Raw genomic sequence first — 19288 nt, forward strand, 5'->3', positions numbered from 1 at the left:
CAAAATAAGCGCCCTCTTTTCCCTTATTTGGCATAGTGGGAAAACGTTGGCTGCACCTTAACTCTAAAAGCCATTTTCTTATTCAACAGCATTTCAAGCTCATCAGGATAAACCATTGGATCATCTTCTCCATTCTAATGGAAAAATAAAATATCAACCATGAGTGATAATCTGAACTTTACAACTCGATAAATTATTAACATTTTAACTTATGTATAACAATGTACCTCCACCATAGAGTTATGCATAAATTCAGCAGTCATTCCAAGTATAGCAGCACATTCGGAATCACAGAATACAAATCGATATTTTGATTCACCATTGCTAACATATATCTCAATCTTGTACCTATAGTATTTTAAACGAAGAAAATAATATGATTAATAACAAACCCATTACCAAATTTATTTGCAATTCATCTAGATTATATGTACCTTGGTATAGGCTGTTCGACTTTTCGCCCACATGAACATTCATAAGCTTTTTCAGGATTAGGTGCCTTCGATGAACACCTTGTGCAGCCATAATAAAACCATCCATACTTTGAGACAGCAAATTTCAATGTGGTTGCTACAGTAACACATAAAGTTTCCTAAAAGCAAATCAATAATGATATTAATTTCAAAAGCAAACAATATAATTGTAATAGTAAAGATAAATTCGGCTCTATAGTATTCAACTTACATGTTTGATTTTGCAGAACTGACTTAAGGACATACATTTCGCATTATGAACAAACCTTTCTACTGGCGAATACTGAGAACCACCAGACCAATTAGAAAGAGATTTTGCAGATTGAGTAGGCTTCTCCTTTTGTTCATTAGTAGGCAACCTATAGAAATAAGATTGTTTTTGAAATTAAAAATTATGTATAATAATCTGAATATAAATAAATAAATAAAATCCATACTTAGACATAAAATCTTGAATTTCAGGGATGTCTTCATTTATCAACAATTTGGAACCACTCCATGCATTTGACACTGTAAATTGTATAATTAATATAAAAATTATTGAACGTATAATGAAAAATACAAATCAACTATGTATTTATAAAGTCTGATAGTGTAATACCTTGGCCATCTTTTACCATTGCATGAGTGAGCAGAATTACAATAGCTCCATTGTTTTTAGGATCATTGTAGTAAGCCAAAATTTTGATCCATAGATTTCCCATAAATTGCAATTTATGCAATTACCCCTATTTTGCAATATAAATAAACAATATTATATGATGGGATTCAGTGATGCAAAATATATAAATTTATCAAACACATAAGTTATGAAAACAATGCGCATTACTTCAAATCTTTCAGCACAACAGAAACAACAACTTTCTTCCCCGGAGTGTTAGATTGGATATGGTTTATCTCACTAACAGCACCAATAATATCTACATTAAAGTAAGGTTCATTATTGAATGTGTTTGCAAATATATAAGTTATATAAGTTATAATAGAATTTAAATTACCTTCCAGTCTATCGGTTTTGCATTTGCCTTGAAGTATCTCACCAAAATCTTTACAGAAATATCCTTTAGGTGGAATATTTTGAAGTTCGATTGCCTTCATTGTGGTACCACCAAGAAACACAATTTTTTTTGAATGATCACATACCTTCCACTGAAAATCATTGTTATAGACACTGCCATTGTTTATAATGCAGGTCATATTCTCCTTAATGACCTCTTTCCATTTAAGTAAATGGTCATGACGAATAAGGACCTGAATCCGATCACCCTAACAAAATGAAAATAATCTTCTTTTTATATGTTATACAAAAAAGCATTTTGTTGTAATTACTAACTATCATACAAAAATATATACTTAAAAAAAGAAAAGCAATTTACCAAGGAATCCATAACAATCATCTCCAAATGTTCAATACGTTTATTATTCACAACACTCCAAACATCCATTATTCGAACAGCAAGACGCCAAGTTTCTTTTGAGTCATTGATGTCTTTCACAGAATCAACCTTTCTACTCATTTTCACTGAAAAAAATTCAAAAATTAATGTAACTGCAAATTTAGATGACTATAAAATTACAAACCTAATAACCTGGAAAAAAAATAGTATATAAATTTGATAGAGGTTTGTGGCAAAATGCTGAAAAGGATCCAACCTTTGATGTTACACATATATAACATCGTTTTGATTGTATAATTATATGTTATTAAATTATAACTTTAAATTAAAAATAACTATTTAATATAGTTGATTAATATTAATTGAGTAATTTAATATTATTGTTAATTTACCTAACAATTAATTATTATTATTATTATTATTGATATTTACCCGCTATATATGATAAGAATATTTTTAAAATTTAAATAGTATATTTATTATTTGATTTTATTTAATTTAATTGAGATTCAAACTCTATAAATTAAAATCGGTTACTTATTATGAACAATAATATAGGGTCATTTCAATGCCAATCTATTATTAATTGAATTTTACATAGATGTAATTTTGCAATAACACGCTGGCATATTGAATCTTATACCGCTGTTATCTTTGCACTAACATATTTTATCCTTTGAACAGAATAATTATAGTAAATACGTACATTCTGTATACCGAATTATAATAAAAATGTATTAAAATCAAAAGTAATAATAATAATAACAATAATAATAATTAATTGGTAGGTAAATTAACAATAATATTAAATTACTCAATTAATATTAATCAACTATATTAAATAGTTATTTTTAATTTAAAGTTATAATTTAATATAATATAATTGAGTAATTTAATATTATTGTTAATTTACCTACCAATTAATTATTATTATTATTATTATTATTATTATTGATATTTACCCGCCATATATGATAAGAATATTTTTAAAATTTAAATAGTATATTTATTATTTGATTTGATTTAATTTAATTGAGATCCAAACTCTATAAATTAAAATCGGTTACTTATTATGAACAATAATATAGGATCATTCCAATGTCAATCTATTATTAATTGAATTTTACGTAGATGTAATTTTGCAATAACACACTGGCATATTGAATCTTATACCGCTGTTATCTTTGCACTAACATAATTTATCCTTTGAACAGAATAATTATAGTAAATACGTACATTCTGTATACCGAATTATAATAAAAATGTATTAAAATCAAAAACAATAATAATAACAATAATAATAATTAATTGGTAGGTAAATTAACAATAATATTAAATTACTCAATTAATATTAATCAACTATATTAAATAGTTATTTTTAATTTAAAATTATAATTTAATAACATATAATTATACAATTAAATATATATTTTTATTAAATTGTAAAATGGTAGAGTTAGTTAGAGTATTTAATAGAGTTTAGTACGAAATTATTTATAGGAACATGAAAGTAGCTGTATTATGGATTGTAATTAGGGTAATTAAGTAATTATGGTGGTAATTAACTTTTATATATTAAAAGTAGATTTTATCACAAGTGTGAAAGATATAAAAGCATATTAGTGCATGTGAAATTTATCATTAGAATTCAATGTATACATTAACTTATGCGATAAGTTATATATATATATATATATATATATATATATATATATATATATATATATATCAAATTTAGCGCCATAAATTAATGTCTAATTCCGTTCATGTGATAATAGTAATTGATTGACATTTAAAATTCATTAAAATAGTAATTATGATATATTATTTAGATTTAGAATTCAAATTGTTAAAGTCAATGATGTTTTAGCTTTGAACCAATATTGATTCAACACAAACTTCTATTTTAAATATATTACTTACAAGTTTTTATTATTTTTTGATTTCCATGACTCTTAATGTAAATCTTTAGTAGCTTCCCCTAAATTTTAAGCCAATGTATTATCAATATGACTTGTAAATGGATATTTTTATAAGTTACGAAAAATTATATTATTAAAGTTAAAATCGTTTTACTTATTTAAAAATTAATTTTCTGGAAGGATATGCTTTTATGGCATTCCTAATATAAAGTGGAATTGTATTCAAAACTTAAAGTTATTTGATTTTAATAACAAAAAAGAGTATTTTGTCGAACTTAATGTAAGGAATACAAATAAATGTGATGAATTAAAATGATAAAATATAACTAAACTACTAGGTGAAGAGTTAAAAGGATAACCAGTTATATATAAAAGTACGAAATATGTCAAATAATTTCACAAAACAAACAATAAAGTTGATATAATTTTGTATTTATGTTATTTATGTATTCATTTTACCACTTACATTGCATGAGTTTTATATCTTTTATTAAAAAACAACTGAATGGAATGAATGTGATAAAATCCTCTTGGTAGAGGAACTATGTCTTGTGATACTCTCCCCTAAATCGGTTTGACAACATGCATCTATCCACCAAAATATCATGAGTGATAGTTGAACCATGTTAAAATTCCTTAGTAATATAAATAAGTCTTATGATGCTATCCCCTAAGTAGGATTTACAACAATCATCTACGCGCATATGTATCATTAAAAGAAGTAGGGCCACGTTAAAATCCTTCTAGTTAAAGGACTAAGTATTGTAAACTCTCCCCTAAATCAAATAGAATCTCTATGTGTTGGCATATATTTAAAATGAATTGGACCATATTAAACTCATTTGAAGAAAGAGGCTAACTCTTGTGATACTATCATTTAACAATGTTCGTGTTCGACTGTGATTTTCAACAAATCTACCTCTCGTGGAAAGACATATGGCTTTATTTAAACTGCACCAAAAACAAAAGGCATCAATTTTTGCATTATTCACCCCTAATATAGACCGTGTCTTATGATTAACAAGTTTACATTTCTATTAAAGAAGTTGGTATGGTACACTTTATAACTCATGCCAACAAAGAAACGGAGTATCCAAAACCCTACCAAAATATAAAAAATGGCAACATAAAAACAACACTAATTTATAACAAATAAATAAATAAAACCACTAAGAGATGAGGGAGATATATTAGTACCGGGATAAACATTAAGATTTACTTGAGAAATAGTAATTCCTATGTGATTATATATAGAACATTGAGAAATTTTCTCCATTAAATGGTCGTAGATTTCTAAGAAGATACAATTCTTCAGATATAAATTATATTCTTCGTACTCGTGAAAAAGCTCGAAATACCAAATGAATATCTCGTTAATTAAGAAAATATACAACTGGTAGTTCATCTGATAAAAGAAGAACCATTTATCTATAAACTACAATATGTGATATCATAGAGATACTACAATGTAAATTGTTTTTGACAACAACAACAAAGCTTTTAGAGATCAGACTGGTACATTCTCTTTGAAAAAAAAATCAACTAGTAAAGAGAATTCTTCTCAAGAGAAATTATAAACCTCATCGTGTTGGCTTCGACACAATAAACACACTTATAACAAGCAAAAATATTTCTTTGTCAATCGGGCATGAACACACCAATTAGAAATACACAGCTCATACAAATCTCGCTCCTAGGTGCTGGTGGACCAAAATAATTTCATTAAGAATTTAACCCTTAATAACCACTTGCTTTAGGGCTTTGGACAGACATGAGGGTTAAGGATATGATCATGACCTCAAACAAAACTAGCCTAGATTTCAAATATGGACCCTGCAACTCGTTACACGGGTCAAACATGCCATTTAGACTGGGATAACTATTTCTAAAGCATATCACCCTTAAGAACCTCATGCTTAGGGGATGTGGATATGAATGAAGAGAAAATAATCTCGGGTCACTCATGGACTATGTTAAATAAAAATCTATATCGATCAATCTATCATTATATTTTTTCGAAGTATAAAATATGAACAAGTTCAACTTATAAATCGACACACTATGGACAACTATTTTAAATACCTTTTAATCTAAATCTTAATTTCACTAAACCTTCGACATGTCCACAGTTAAATGACGTCTCTCTATTTTGAACAAGAACAATAAGTTATATATGCCACATATTATAACAGATCTCTGAAAGTAAAATCATATTTTCAAGTACGGGTCGAGTATGAAACCATCATAATATAATTTTTTTACTATATATTAACCATTGCAAAATATAATTTAAAATATATAATAATAAAATATTTTTGTTCGTATAACTAAAATATATAATTGAATGGTATAAGTTATCAATGGCAGATTCATAATTTTTTAATAATCGGGGCAGTAAAATAGTTTCTAATATGAACATTTATAAAGAATTAATAAGCATATAACAAATAGTAAGGTATTTAATTTTTAATATAAGACACAATTTGCTTCACTTTGCATGTTTAACGTTAAGAGATTGATAAAAATAATTTTAAAAAAAAGTTTATTACTTTAAATTTCAATATATCTTTTTTATTTATATAATAAAATATTTTTAATAAAAATAATAATTTGATATAAGGAGACAACTACTGTTTTTTTGTGTGAAAGTAAAATCAAAATTATAAGTCATTTAAAGAGTTATTTTTTATGTGGAGGATTAGATTCGATATTGTCATATACATATCAAATAGATTATGTTAGCAAACTTTTTTTTGTCTATATAAAATACATGATATAATTAGATCTTCTCGTGTTTTATACCGTTCATTCATCTTATATTTGTATTTATCTTATCCTAAACCATCAACTAACCCTGAATAATTTGTAATCAATATTTTGGAATTATATCTCTTTTACTATATATAAATTATTATAATAGCAAATTTAAATATGCTAATTTAGATATATGCGACAAGCATAATTTTGTTATTCCGTAGTTTTATGTACACTTTGGTTGAAGATTTTTTTGTTTCATTCATTATTTCCATTACTTAAATTAAAAATTAATAATTGTATTTGGATAAACAAAGTTAAATATTTGAAGATTTTTAGAACATATAGGTTGTATTTGACGAGTTCTTACTCACTCCTTGGGTGTCTTTTTTTTCTTGTGACCAACACATATAACATACTTTTTATGAAGAGAAATCTAATTTAGAATATTGATTAGATAGTTCAACACTATTTTTGGGGAACAACCAAACTACATTTTCCTATATAATTCATTTTCTCAATTATAATATTTCAATAAAAAGACGGAAGAATCATACATGTTCAAAATGGGTTTGTTATCTTGTTATAGCATTCTCTTAATGAGTATGATTATGTTGCACTCGTGTTTTGCCATAGAGGTTACTTATGATTCAAAAGCTCTAATTATCAATGGAGAAAGACGTCTTATTTTTTCAGGTGCAATCCATTATCCAAGAAGCACTGTGGAGATGTGGCCCGACCTTATTCAAAAGGCCAAAGATGGTGGCCTTGATGCCATTGAAACTTATATATTTTGGGATCGTCACGAACCTGTTCAACGTGAATATAATTTCTCAGGAAATTTGGATTTTGTCAAATTTTTCAAGCTTATCCAAGAAGCTGGACTATATGCCATTATGAGGATTGGTCCTTATGCATGTGCGGAATGGAACTACGGAGGATTCCCATTGTGGCTTCACAATATTCCTGGGATCGAGCTAAGAACAAATAATGAGGTTTACAAGAAAGAAATGCAGATTTTCACCACAAAGATCGTGAATGTGGCAAAAGAAGCAAATCTGTTTGCATCACAAGGAGGTCCCATTGTTCTAGCTCAAATTGAGAATGAATATGGAGATATCATGTGGAATTACAAAGATGCCGGGAAGGAATACGTTAAATGGTGTGCTCAAATGGCTCTAGCACAAAATATTGGGGTTCCATGGATCATGTGTCAGCAAGGTGATGCTCCCCAACCTATCATCAATACTTGCAATGGATACTACTGTCATAATTTTAAACCTAATAACCCAAAAAGTCCTAAAATGTTCACTGAAAATTGGATTGGTTGGTTCCAAAAATGGGGTGAAAGGGTTCCCCATAGAAGTGCTGAAGATTCAGCTTTCTCAGTTGCACGCTTTTTCCAAAATGGAGGTGTATTAAACAATTACTACATGTACCATGGAGGAACCAACTTTGGCCGCACATCAGGTGGACCATATATAACAACATCTTATGACTATGATGCACCGATTGATGAGTATGGGAATTTGAATCAACCAAAATGGGGACATCTTAAGCAACTTCATGCAGCAATTAAATTGGGTGAAAATGTTCTTACAAATTATATATCAGTAAATGACAAGGATCTTGGCAATGGAATCACACTTACAACATACGCCAATTCCACAGGCGCAAGATTTTGTTTCCTGAGCAATAATGACACTAACAAAGATGCAAATATTGACTTACAAAATGATGGTAAATACTTTGTTCCTGCCTGGTCCGTCACCATTCTTGATGGATGCAACAAAGAAATTTTCAATACGGCAAAAGTTAATAGTCAGACCTCAATAATGGTGAAAAAGAGTGGTGATAATAGTTCTAATGAACTCACTTGGGAATGGAAAATGGAGCCAAAGAAAGACACCATGAATGGAAAGGGAAATATTAAAGCACATCAGCTCTTGGAGCAGAAGGAACTAACCTTGGATGCTAGTGACTATTTATGGTACATGACTAGTGTTGATATCAATGACACTTCAATTTGGAGCAATGCAACTCTCAGTGTGAACACTATGGGGCATACACTTCATGGTTATGTTAATAGGAGGTATATAGGATACCAATTTAGCCAATGGGGAAATAAATTCACTTATGAAAAGAAAGTTTCTTTGAAGAATGGAACAAACATTATAACTTTGCTTAGTGCCACTGTCGGGCTTGCAAACTATGGTGCATGGTTTGACGAGATAAAAACAGGCATATCAGGTGGCCCTGTTCAATTGATTGGAAAAAATAATGTTACTATGGATTTGTCAACCAACCTTTGGTCTTATAAGGTTGGTTTGAATGGTGAGAGGAAACGTTTATATGATTCGCAACAACATCTCAGTGTATCATGGAACACTAATTCACCTCATATTCCTATTGGAAAACCTATGACTTGGTATAAGGCAGAGTTTAAAGCCCCTTTTGGAACAAACCCTATCGTGGTGGACTTCCAAGGCCTAGGTAAAGGACATGCTTGGGTGAATGGACATAGCATTGGTCGTTATTGGGCTTCTTGGGTTACAGCTACAAATGGATGCAGTGACACGTGCGATTATCGGGGAAAATATGTAAAGGAAAAGTGCAACACTAATTGTGGAAGTCCATCGCAAAGGTGGTATCATGTACCAAGATCATTCTTGAATGATGACATGAACATATTGGTTTTATTTGAGGAAATAGGTGGTAATCCTCAGAGTGTTCAGTTCCAAACTGTGACAACAGGAATTATTTGTGCTAATGTATATGAAGGCGCACAACTCGAACTATCATGCCAAAGTGGACAAGTAATTTCACAAATCCAATTTGCTAGCTTTGGGAATCCACAAGGCCAGTGTGGTTCTTTTAAGAAAGGGCCTTGGGAAGCTACAAATACCCAATCTGTTGTGGAAGCTGCATGCATAGGAAAAAGTAATTGTGGATTTATAGTTACAAAAGAAATGTTTAGTGTTCCACTTGGAGTAACAAATAGTACAGCTAAATTAGCGGTGCAGGTGACATGTTAAGCCAGAATTTTCTACAAGTTAATTTAAAAATTAAATGTCCAATTATCAAATTTTAAATAATATATTAAAAATTTCACATATCGTAAGTTAAAATCATTTTTCTTTAGTTTAAACGTTAATGTAAGTTGTGGTAACAATAAAAGTTATTTGAGCAACCACCCAATCTCTTTCAACATTTCTACCATGAAAAATTGTATCATTCTTACAGAGCAAAATGACCCGTATATTTGCAAACAAGATGTTATACCTCATGAACAACATTATAGTTTGTTTAGTTTTTCATTGAAAATTAGTAAAATTATAGTGAAACAACTCAAAAACACATATAATCCGGGACGGAGTCAGAAATTTTAAACTGTGAGGACAATATATTATTATATGAATTTATTTCCATTTATTTTTAAAACATAAATATATATTATATTTTTTTTAATGAAATTTATATCTAAAAAAATATTTAATATATTATAAATCTTTTATTTTTGTAACTTCCTAAATTTTATTATAAAAAATAATATTTTTTTTGTATGCATTTTTTATAAGATCATAATATTAATATAAAATCCTATAAATCAATTTTTTTAAAGGTTTAGGGAAAAAATATTTTGAAGTTATACAAAAAAAAAATCGAATATATTTAGTATGCCATATTTTGATTTAATTATTTACAGTGAAAATAAAAAAACTCACATTAATTTCAAAGAATATCCTAAACAAACATTCATATATTTTATAATTTTTAATAATATATTCATAATAATAATATTATTTCAATTAATTTAAAATCTACTAAAATATATATATATATATATATATATATATATATATATATATATATATATATATATATATATATATATATATATATATATAATTTGTTTTTTGAGAAACATAGTGGGGGCACATGCCCCCATACCAATGGATGTGCCTCCGTCCCTACATATAATTGCTTCAAAAAATTCATATTTAAAGCTTGTTATTACTTTCTAATAAAAAACTTGCACCACACATTTTATTTTTCTTTTAAACAATAAATCATAGTTTTATGTGTCTTTTATTTCTTTCTCTTTTTTTAGGTATAAGTGTGTTTTGTAAGTCTTACATGTTTATCTTTATCCTGATATTTTCTTAGATCAAATTTTATATATTTATTAGGATAATTATTTTAATGAAATATTTTATCACAAGTGTCAAAGATATGAAAGCATATTAGCGCATGTGAAATTTATCATTAGAATTCAATGTATACATTAACTTATGCGATAAGTTATATATATATATATATATATATATATATATATATATATATATATATATATATATATATATATATATATATATATTAAATTAAGCGCCATAAATTAATGTCTAATTCCGTTCATGTGATAATAGTAATTGATTGACATTTAAAATTCATTAAAATAATAATTATGATACATTATTTAGATTTAGATTTCAAATTGTTAAAGGCAATGATGTTTTAGCTTTGAACCAATATTGATTCAACACAAACTTCTATTTTTAATATATTACTTACAAGTTTTTATTATTTTTTGATTTCCATGACTCTTAATATAAATCTTTAGTAGCTTCCCCTAAATTTTAAGCCAATGTATTATCAATATGACTTGTAAATGGATATTTTTATAAGTTACGAAAAATTATATTATTAAAGTTAAAATCGTTTTACTTATTTAAAAATTTAATTTTCTGGAAGGATATGCTTTTATGGCATTCCTAATATAAAGTGGAATTGTATTCAAAACTTAAAGTTATTTGATTTTAATAACAAAAAAGTGTATTTTGTCGAACTTAATGTAAGGAATACAAATAAATGTGATGAATTAAAATGATAAAATATAACTAAACTACTAGGTGAAGAGTTAAAAGGATAACCAGTTATATATAAAAGTACGAAATATGTCAAATAATTTCACAAAACAAACAATAAAGTTGATATAATTTTGTATTTATGTTATTTATGTATTCATCTTACCACTTACATTGCATGAGTTTTATATCTTTTATTAAAAAACAACTGAATGGAATGAATGTGATAAAATCCTCTTGGTAGAGGAACTATGTCTTGTGATACTCTCCCCTAAATCGGTTTGACAACATGCATCTATCCACCAAAATATCATGAGTGATAGTTGAACCATGTTAAAATTCCTTAGTAATATAAATAAGTCTTATGATGCTATCCCCTAAGTAGGATTTACAACAATCATCTACGCGCATATGTATCATTAAAAGAAGTAGGGCCACGTTAAAATCCTTCTAGTTAAAGGACTAAGTATTGTAAACTCTCCCCTAAATCAAATAGAATCTCTATGTGTTGGCATATATTTAAAATGAATTGGACCATATTAAACTCATTTGAAGAAAGAGGCTAACTCTTGTGATACTATCATTTAACAATGTTCGTGTTCGACTGTGATTTTCAACAAATCTACCTCTCGTGGAAAGACATATGGCTTTATTTAAACTGCACCAAAAACAAAAGGCATCAATTTTTGCATTATTCACCCCTAATATAGACCGTGTCTTATGATTAACAAGTTTACATTTCTATTAAAGAAGTTGGTATGGTACACTTTATAACTCATGCCAACAAAGAAACGGAGTATCCAAAACCCTACCAAAATATAAAAAATGGCAACATAAAAACAACACTAATTTATAACAAATAAATAAATAAAACCACTAAGAGATGAGGGAGATATATTAGTACCGGGATAAACATTAAGATTTACTTGAGAAATAGTAATTCCTATGTGATTATATATAGAACATTGAGAAATTTTCTCCATTAAATGGTCGTAGATTTCTAAGAAGATACAATTCTTCAGATATAAATTATATTCTTCGTACTCGTGAAAAAGCTCGAAATACCAAATGAATATCTCGTTAATTAAGAAAATATACAACTGGTAGTTCATCTGATAAAAGAAGAATCATTTATCTATAAACTACAATATGTGATATCATAGAGATACTACAATGTAAATTGGTTTTGACAACAACAACAAAGCTTTTAGAGATCAGACTGGTACATTCTCTTTGAAAAAAAATCAACTAGTAAAGAGAATTCTTCTCAAGAGAAATTATAAACCTCATCGTGTTGGCTTCGACACAATAAACACACTTATAACAAGCAAAAATATTTCTTTGTCAATCGGGCATGAACACACCAATTAGAAATACACAGCTCATACAAATCAATCTCGCTCCTAGGTGCTGGTGGACCAAAATAATTTCATTAAGAATTTAACCCTTAATAACCACTTGCTTTAGGGCTTTGGACAGACATGAGGGTTAAGGATATGATCATGACCTCAAACAAAACTAGCCTAGATTTCAAATATGGACCCTGCAACTCGTTACACGGGTCAAACATGCCATTTAGACTGGGATAACTATTTCTAAAGCATATCACCCTTAAGAACCTCATGCTTAGGGGATGTGGATATGAATGAAGAGAAAATAATCTCGGGTCACTCATGGACTATGTTAAATAAAAATCTATATCGATCAATCTATCATTATATTTTTTCGAAGTATAAAATATGAACAAGTTCAACTTATAAATCGACACACTATGGACAACTATTTTAAATACCTTTTAATCTAAATCTTAATTTCACTAAACCTTCGACATGTCCACAGTTAAATGACGTCTCTCTATTTTGAACAAGAACAATAAGTTATATATGCCACATATTATAACAGATCTCTGAAAGTAAAATCATATTTTCAAGTACGGGTCGAGTATGAAACCATCATAATATAATTTTTTTACTATATATTAACCATTGCAAAATATAATTTAAAATATATAATAATAAAATATTTTTGTTCGTATAACTAAAATATATAATTGAATGGTATAAGTTATCAATGGCAGATTCATAATTTTTTAATAATCGGGGCAGTAAAATAGTTTCTAATATGAACATTTATAAAGAATTAATAAGCATATAACAAATAGTAAGGTATTTAATTTTTAATATAAGACACAATTTGCTTCACTTTGCATGTTTAACGTTAAGAGATTGATAAAAATAATTTTAAAAAAAAGTTTATTACTTTAAATTTCAATATATCTTTTTTATTTATATAATAAAATATTTTTAATAAAAATAATAATTTGATATAAGGAGACAACTACTGTTTTTTTGTGTGAAAGTAAAATCAAAATTATAAGTCATTTAAAGAGTTATTTTTTATGTGGAGGATTAGATTCGATATTGTCATATACATATCAAATAGATTATGTTAGCAAACTTTTTTTTGTCTATATAAAATACATGATATAATTAGATCTTCTCGTGTTTTATACCGTTCATTCATCTTATATTTGTATTTATCTTATCCTAAACCATCAACTAACCCTGAATAATTTGTAATCAATATTTTGGAATTATATCTCTTTTACTATATATAAATTATTATAATAGCAAATTTAAATATGCTAATTTAGATATATGCGACAAGCATAATTTTGTTATTCCGTAGTTTTATGTACACTTTGGTTGAAGATTTTTTTGTTTCATTCATTATTTCCATTACTTAAATTAAAAATTAATAATTGTATTTGGATAAACAAAGTTAAATATTTGAAGATTTTTAGAACATATAGGTTGTATTTGACGAGTTCTTACTCACTCCTTGGGTGTCTTTTTTTTCTTGTGACCAACACATATAACATACTTTTTATGAAGAGAAATCTAATTTAGAATATTGATTAGATAGTTCAACACTATTTTTGGGGAACAACCAAACTACATTTTCCTATATAATTCATTTTCTCAATTATAATATTTCAATAAAAAGACGGAAGAATCATACATGTTCAAAATGGGTTTGTTATCTTGTTATAGCATTCTCTTAATGAGTATGATTATGTTGCACTCGTGTTTTGCCATAGAGGTTACTTATGATTCAAAAGCTCTAATTATCAATGGAGAAAGACGTCTTATTTTTTCAGGTGCAATCCATTATCCAAGAAGCACTGTGGAGATGTGGCCCGACCTTATTCAAAAGGCCAAAGATGGTGGCCTTGATGCCATTGAAACTTATATATTTTGGGATCGTCACGAACCTGTTCAACGTGAATATAATTTCTCAGGAAATTTGGATTTTGTCAAATTTTTCAAGCTTATCCAAGAAGCTGGACTATATGCCATTATGAGGATTGGTCCTTATGCATGTGCGGAATGGAACTACGGAGGATTCCCATTGTGGCTTCACAATATTCCTGGGATCGAGCTAAGAACAAATAATGAGGTTTACAAGAAAGAAATGCAGATTTTCACCACAAAGATCGTGAATGTGGCAAAAGAAGCAAATCTGTTTGCATCACAAGGAGGTCCCATTGTTCTAGCTCAAATTGAGAATGAATATGGAGATATCATGTGGAATTACAAAGATGCCGGGAAGGAATACGTTAAATGGTGTGCTCAAATGGCTCTAGCACAAAATATTGGGGTTCCATGGATCATGTGTCAGCAAGGTGATGCTCCCCAACCTATCATCAATACTTGCAATGGATACTACTGTCATAATTTTAAACCTAATAACCCAAAAAGTCCTAAAATGTTCACTGAAAATTGGATTGGTTGGTTCCAAAAATGGGGTGAAAGGGTTCCCCATAGAAGTGCTGAAGATTCAGCTTTCTCAGTTGCACGCTTTTTCCAAAATGGAGGTGTATTAAACAATTACTACATGTACCATGGAGGAACCAACTTTGGCCGCACATCAGGTGGACCATATATAACAACATCTTATGACTATGATGCACCGATTGATGAGTATGGGAATTTGAATCAACCAAAATGGGGACATCTTAAGCAACTTCATGCAGCAATTAAATTGGGTGAAAATGTTCTTACAAATTATATATCAGTAAATGACAAGGATCTTGGCAATGGAATCACACTTACAACATACGCCAATTCCACAGGCGCAAGATTTTGTTTCCTGAGCAATAATGACACTAACAAAGATGCAAATATTGACTTACAAAATGATGGTAAATACTTTGTTCCTGCCTGGTCCGTCACCATTCTTGATGGATGCAACAAAGAAATTTTCAATACGGCAAAAGTTAATAGTCAGACCTCAATAATGGTGAAAAAGAGTGGTGATAATAGTTCTAATGAACTCACTTGGGAATGGAAAATGGAGCCAAAGAAAGACACCATGAATGGAAAGGGAAATATTAAAGCACATCAGCTCTTGGAGCAGAAGGAACTAACCTTGGATGCTAGTGACTATTTATGGTACATGACTAGTGTTGATATCAATGACACTTCAATTTGGAGCAATGCAACTCTCAGTGTGAACACTATGGGGCATACACTTCATGGTTATGTTAATAGGAGGTATATAGGATACCAATTTAGCCAATGGGGAAATAAATTCACTTATGAAAAGAAAGTTTCTTTGAAGAATGGAACAAACATTATAACTTTGCTTAGTGCCACTGTCGGGCTTGCAAACTATGGTGCATGGTTTGACGAGATAAAAACAGGCATATCAGGTGGCCCTGTTCAATTGATTGGAAAAAATAATGTTACTATGGATTTGTCAACCAACCTTTGGTCTTATAAGGTTGGTTTGAATGGTGAGAGGAAACGTTTATATGATTCGCAACAACATCTCAGTGTATCATGGAACACTAATTCACCTCATATTCCTATTGGAAAACCTATGACTTGGTATAAGGCAGAGTTTAAAGCCCCTTTTGGAACAAACCCTATCGTGGTGGACTTCCAAGGCCTAGGTAAAGGACATGCTTGGGTGAATGGACATAGCATTGGTCGTTATTGGGCTTCTTGGGTTACAGCTACAAATGGATGCAGTGACACGTGCGATTATCGGGGAAAATATGTAAAGGAAAAGTGCAACACTAATTGTGGAAGTCCATCGCAAAGGTGGTATCATGTACCAAGATCATTCTTGAATGATGACATGAACATATTGGTTTTATTTGAGGAAATAGGTGGTAATCCTCAGAGTGTTCAGTTCCAAACTGTGACAACAGGAATTATTTGTGCTAATGTATATGAAGGCGCACAACTCGAACTATCATGCCAAAGTGGACAAGTAATTTCACAAATCCAATTTGCTAGCTTTGGGAATCCACAAGGCCAGTGTGGTTCTTTTAAGAAAGGGCCTTGGGAAGCTACAAATACCCAATCTGTTGTGGAAGCTGCATGCATAGGAAAAAGTAATTGTGGATTTATAGTTACAAAAGAAATGTTTAGTGTTCCACTTGGAGTAACAAATAGTACAGCTAAATTAGCGGTGCAGGTGACATGTTAAGCCAGAATTTTCTACAAGTTAATTTAAAAATTAAATGTCCAATTATCAAATTTTAAATAATATATTAAAAATTTCACATATCGTAAGTTAAAATCATTTTTCTTTAGTTTAAACGTTAATGTAAGTTGTGGTAACAATAAAAGTTATTTGAGCAACCACCCAATCTCTTTCAACATTTCTACCATGAAAAATTGTATCATTCTTACAGAGCAAAATGACCCGTATATTTGCAAACAAGATGTTATACCTCATGAACAACATTATAGTTTGTTTAGTTTTTCATTGAAAATTAGTAAAATTATAGTGAAACAACTCAAAAACACATATAATCCGGGACGGAGTCAGAAATTTTAAACTGTGAGGACAATATATTATTATATGAATTTATTTCCATTTATTTTTAAAACATAAATATATATTATATTTTTTTTAATGAAATTTATATCTAAAAAAATATTTAATATATTATAAATCTTTTATTTTTGTAACTTCCTAAATTTTATTATAAAAAATAATATTTTTTTTGTATGCATTTTTTATAAGATCATAATATTAATATAAAATCCTATAAATCAATTTTTTTAAAGGTTTAGGGAAAAAATATTTTGAAGTTATACAAAAAAAAAATCGAATATATTTAGTATGCCATATTTTGATTTAATTATTTACAGTGAAAATAAAAAAACTCACATTAATTTCAAAGAATATCCTAAACAAACATTCATATATTTTATAATTTTTAATAATATATTCATAATAATAATATTATTTCAATTAATTTAAAATCTACTAAAATATATATATATATATATATATATATATATATATATATATATATATATATATATATATATATATATATATATATAATTTGTTTTTTGAGAAACATAGTGGGGGCACATGCCCCCATACCAATGGATGTGCCTCCGTCCCTACATATAATTGCTTCAAAAAATTCATATTTAAAGCTTGTTATTACTTTCTAATAAAAAACTTGCACCACACATTTTATTTTTCTTTTAAACAATAAATCATAGTTTTATGTGTCTTTTATTTCTTTCTCTTTTTTTAGGTATAAGTGTGTTTTGTAAGTCTTACATGTTTATCTTTATCCTGATATTTTCTTAGATCAAATTTTATATATTTATTAGGATAATTATTTTAATGAAATATTTTATCACAAGTGTCAAAGATATGAAAGCATATTAGCGCATGTGAAATTTATCATTAGAATTCAATGTATACATTAACTTATGCGATAAATTATATATATATATATATATATATATATATATATATATTAAATTAAGCGCCATAAATTAATGTCTAATTCCGTTCATGTGATAATAGTAATTGATTGACATTTAAAATTCATTAAAATAATAATTATGATACATTATTTAGATTTAGATTTCAAATTGTTAAAGGCAATGATGTTTTAGCTTTGAACCAATATTGATTCAACACAAACTTCTATTTTTAATATATTACTTACAAGTTTTTATTATTTTTTGATTTCCATGACTCTTAATATAAATCTTTAGTAGCTTCCCCTAAATTTTAAGCCAATGTATTATCAATATGACTTGTAAATGGATATTTTTATAAGTTACGAAAAATTATATTATTAAAGTTAAAATCGTTTTACTTATTTAAAAATTTAATTTTCTGGAAGGATATGCTTTTATGGCATTCCTAATATAAAGTGGAATTGTATTCAAAACTTAAAGTTATTTGATTTTAATAACAAAAAAGTGTATTTTGTCGAACTTAATGTAAGGAATACAAATAAATGTGATGAATTAAAATGATAAAATATAACTAAACTACTAGGTGAAGAGTTAAAAGGATAACCAGTTATATATAAAAGTACGAAATATGTCAAATAATTTCACAAAACAAACAATAAAGTTGATATAATTTTGTATTTATGTTATTTATGTATTCATCTTACCACTTACATTGCATGAGTTTTATATCTTTTATTAAAAAACAACTGAATGGAATGAATGTGATAAAATCCTCTTGGTAGAGGAACTATGTCTTGTGATACTCTCCCCTAAATCGGTTTGACAACATGCATCTATCCACCAAAATATCATGAGTGATAGTTGAACCATGTTAAAATTCCTTAGTAATATAAATAAGTCTTATGATGCTATCCCCTAAGTAGGATTTACAACAATCATCTACGCGCATATGTATCATTAAAAGAAGTAGGGCCACGTTAAAATCCTTCTAGTTAAAGGACTAAGTATTGTAAACTCTCCCCTAAATCAAATAGAATCTCTATGTGTTGGCATATATTTAAAATGAATTGGACCATATTAAACTCATTTGAAGAAAGAGGCTAACTCTTGTGATACTATCATTTAACA

At 28.3% G+C, this 19288-nt stretch overlaps 2 protein-coding genes across 2 annotated transcripts; both read left to right on the forward strand.

The window, feature by feature from the left end:
* The first annotated feature begins 7133 nt into the window (after window positions 1-7133).
* On the forward strand, window positions 7134-9581 carry LOC127114264 (beta-galactosidase-like). The gene has a single exon (XM_051046570.1). It carries the CDS (start codon window positions 7146-7148, stop codon window positions 9579-9581), a length of 2436 nt encoding a protein of 811 aa, XP_050902527.1. The 5' UTR covers window positions 7134-7145.
* Window positions 9582-14453: 4872 nt separating this feature from the next.
* LOC127114262 (beta-galactosidase-like) lies at window positions 14454-16910 on the forward strand. Its single transcript, XM_051046568.1, has one exon. It carries the CDS (start codon window positions 14475-14477, stop codon window positions 16908-16910), a length of 2436 nt encoding a protein of 811 aa, XP_050902525.1. The 5' UTR covers window positions 14454-14474.
* The last annotated feature ends 2378 nt before the right edge of the window (window positions 16911-19288 follow it).

Source organism: Lathyrus oleraceus, unplaced genomic scaffold (genome assembly GCF_024323335.1).
Source record: "Lathyrus oleraceus cultivar Zhongwan6 unplaced genomic scaffold, CAAS_Psat_ZW6_1.0 chrUn0475, whole genome shotgun sequence".
In the NCBI taxonomy this organism is placed as follows: Eukaryota; Viridiplantae; Streptophyta; class Magnoliopsida; order Fabales; family Fabaceae; genus Lathyrus; species Lathyrus oleraceus.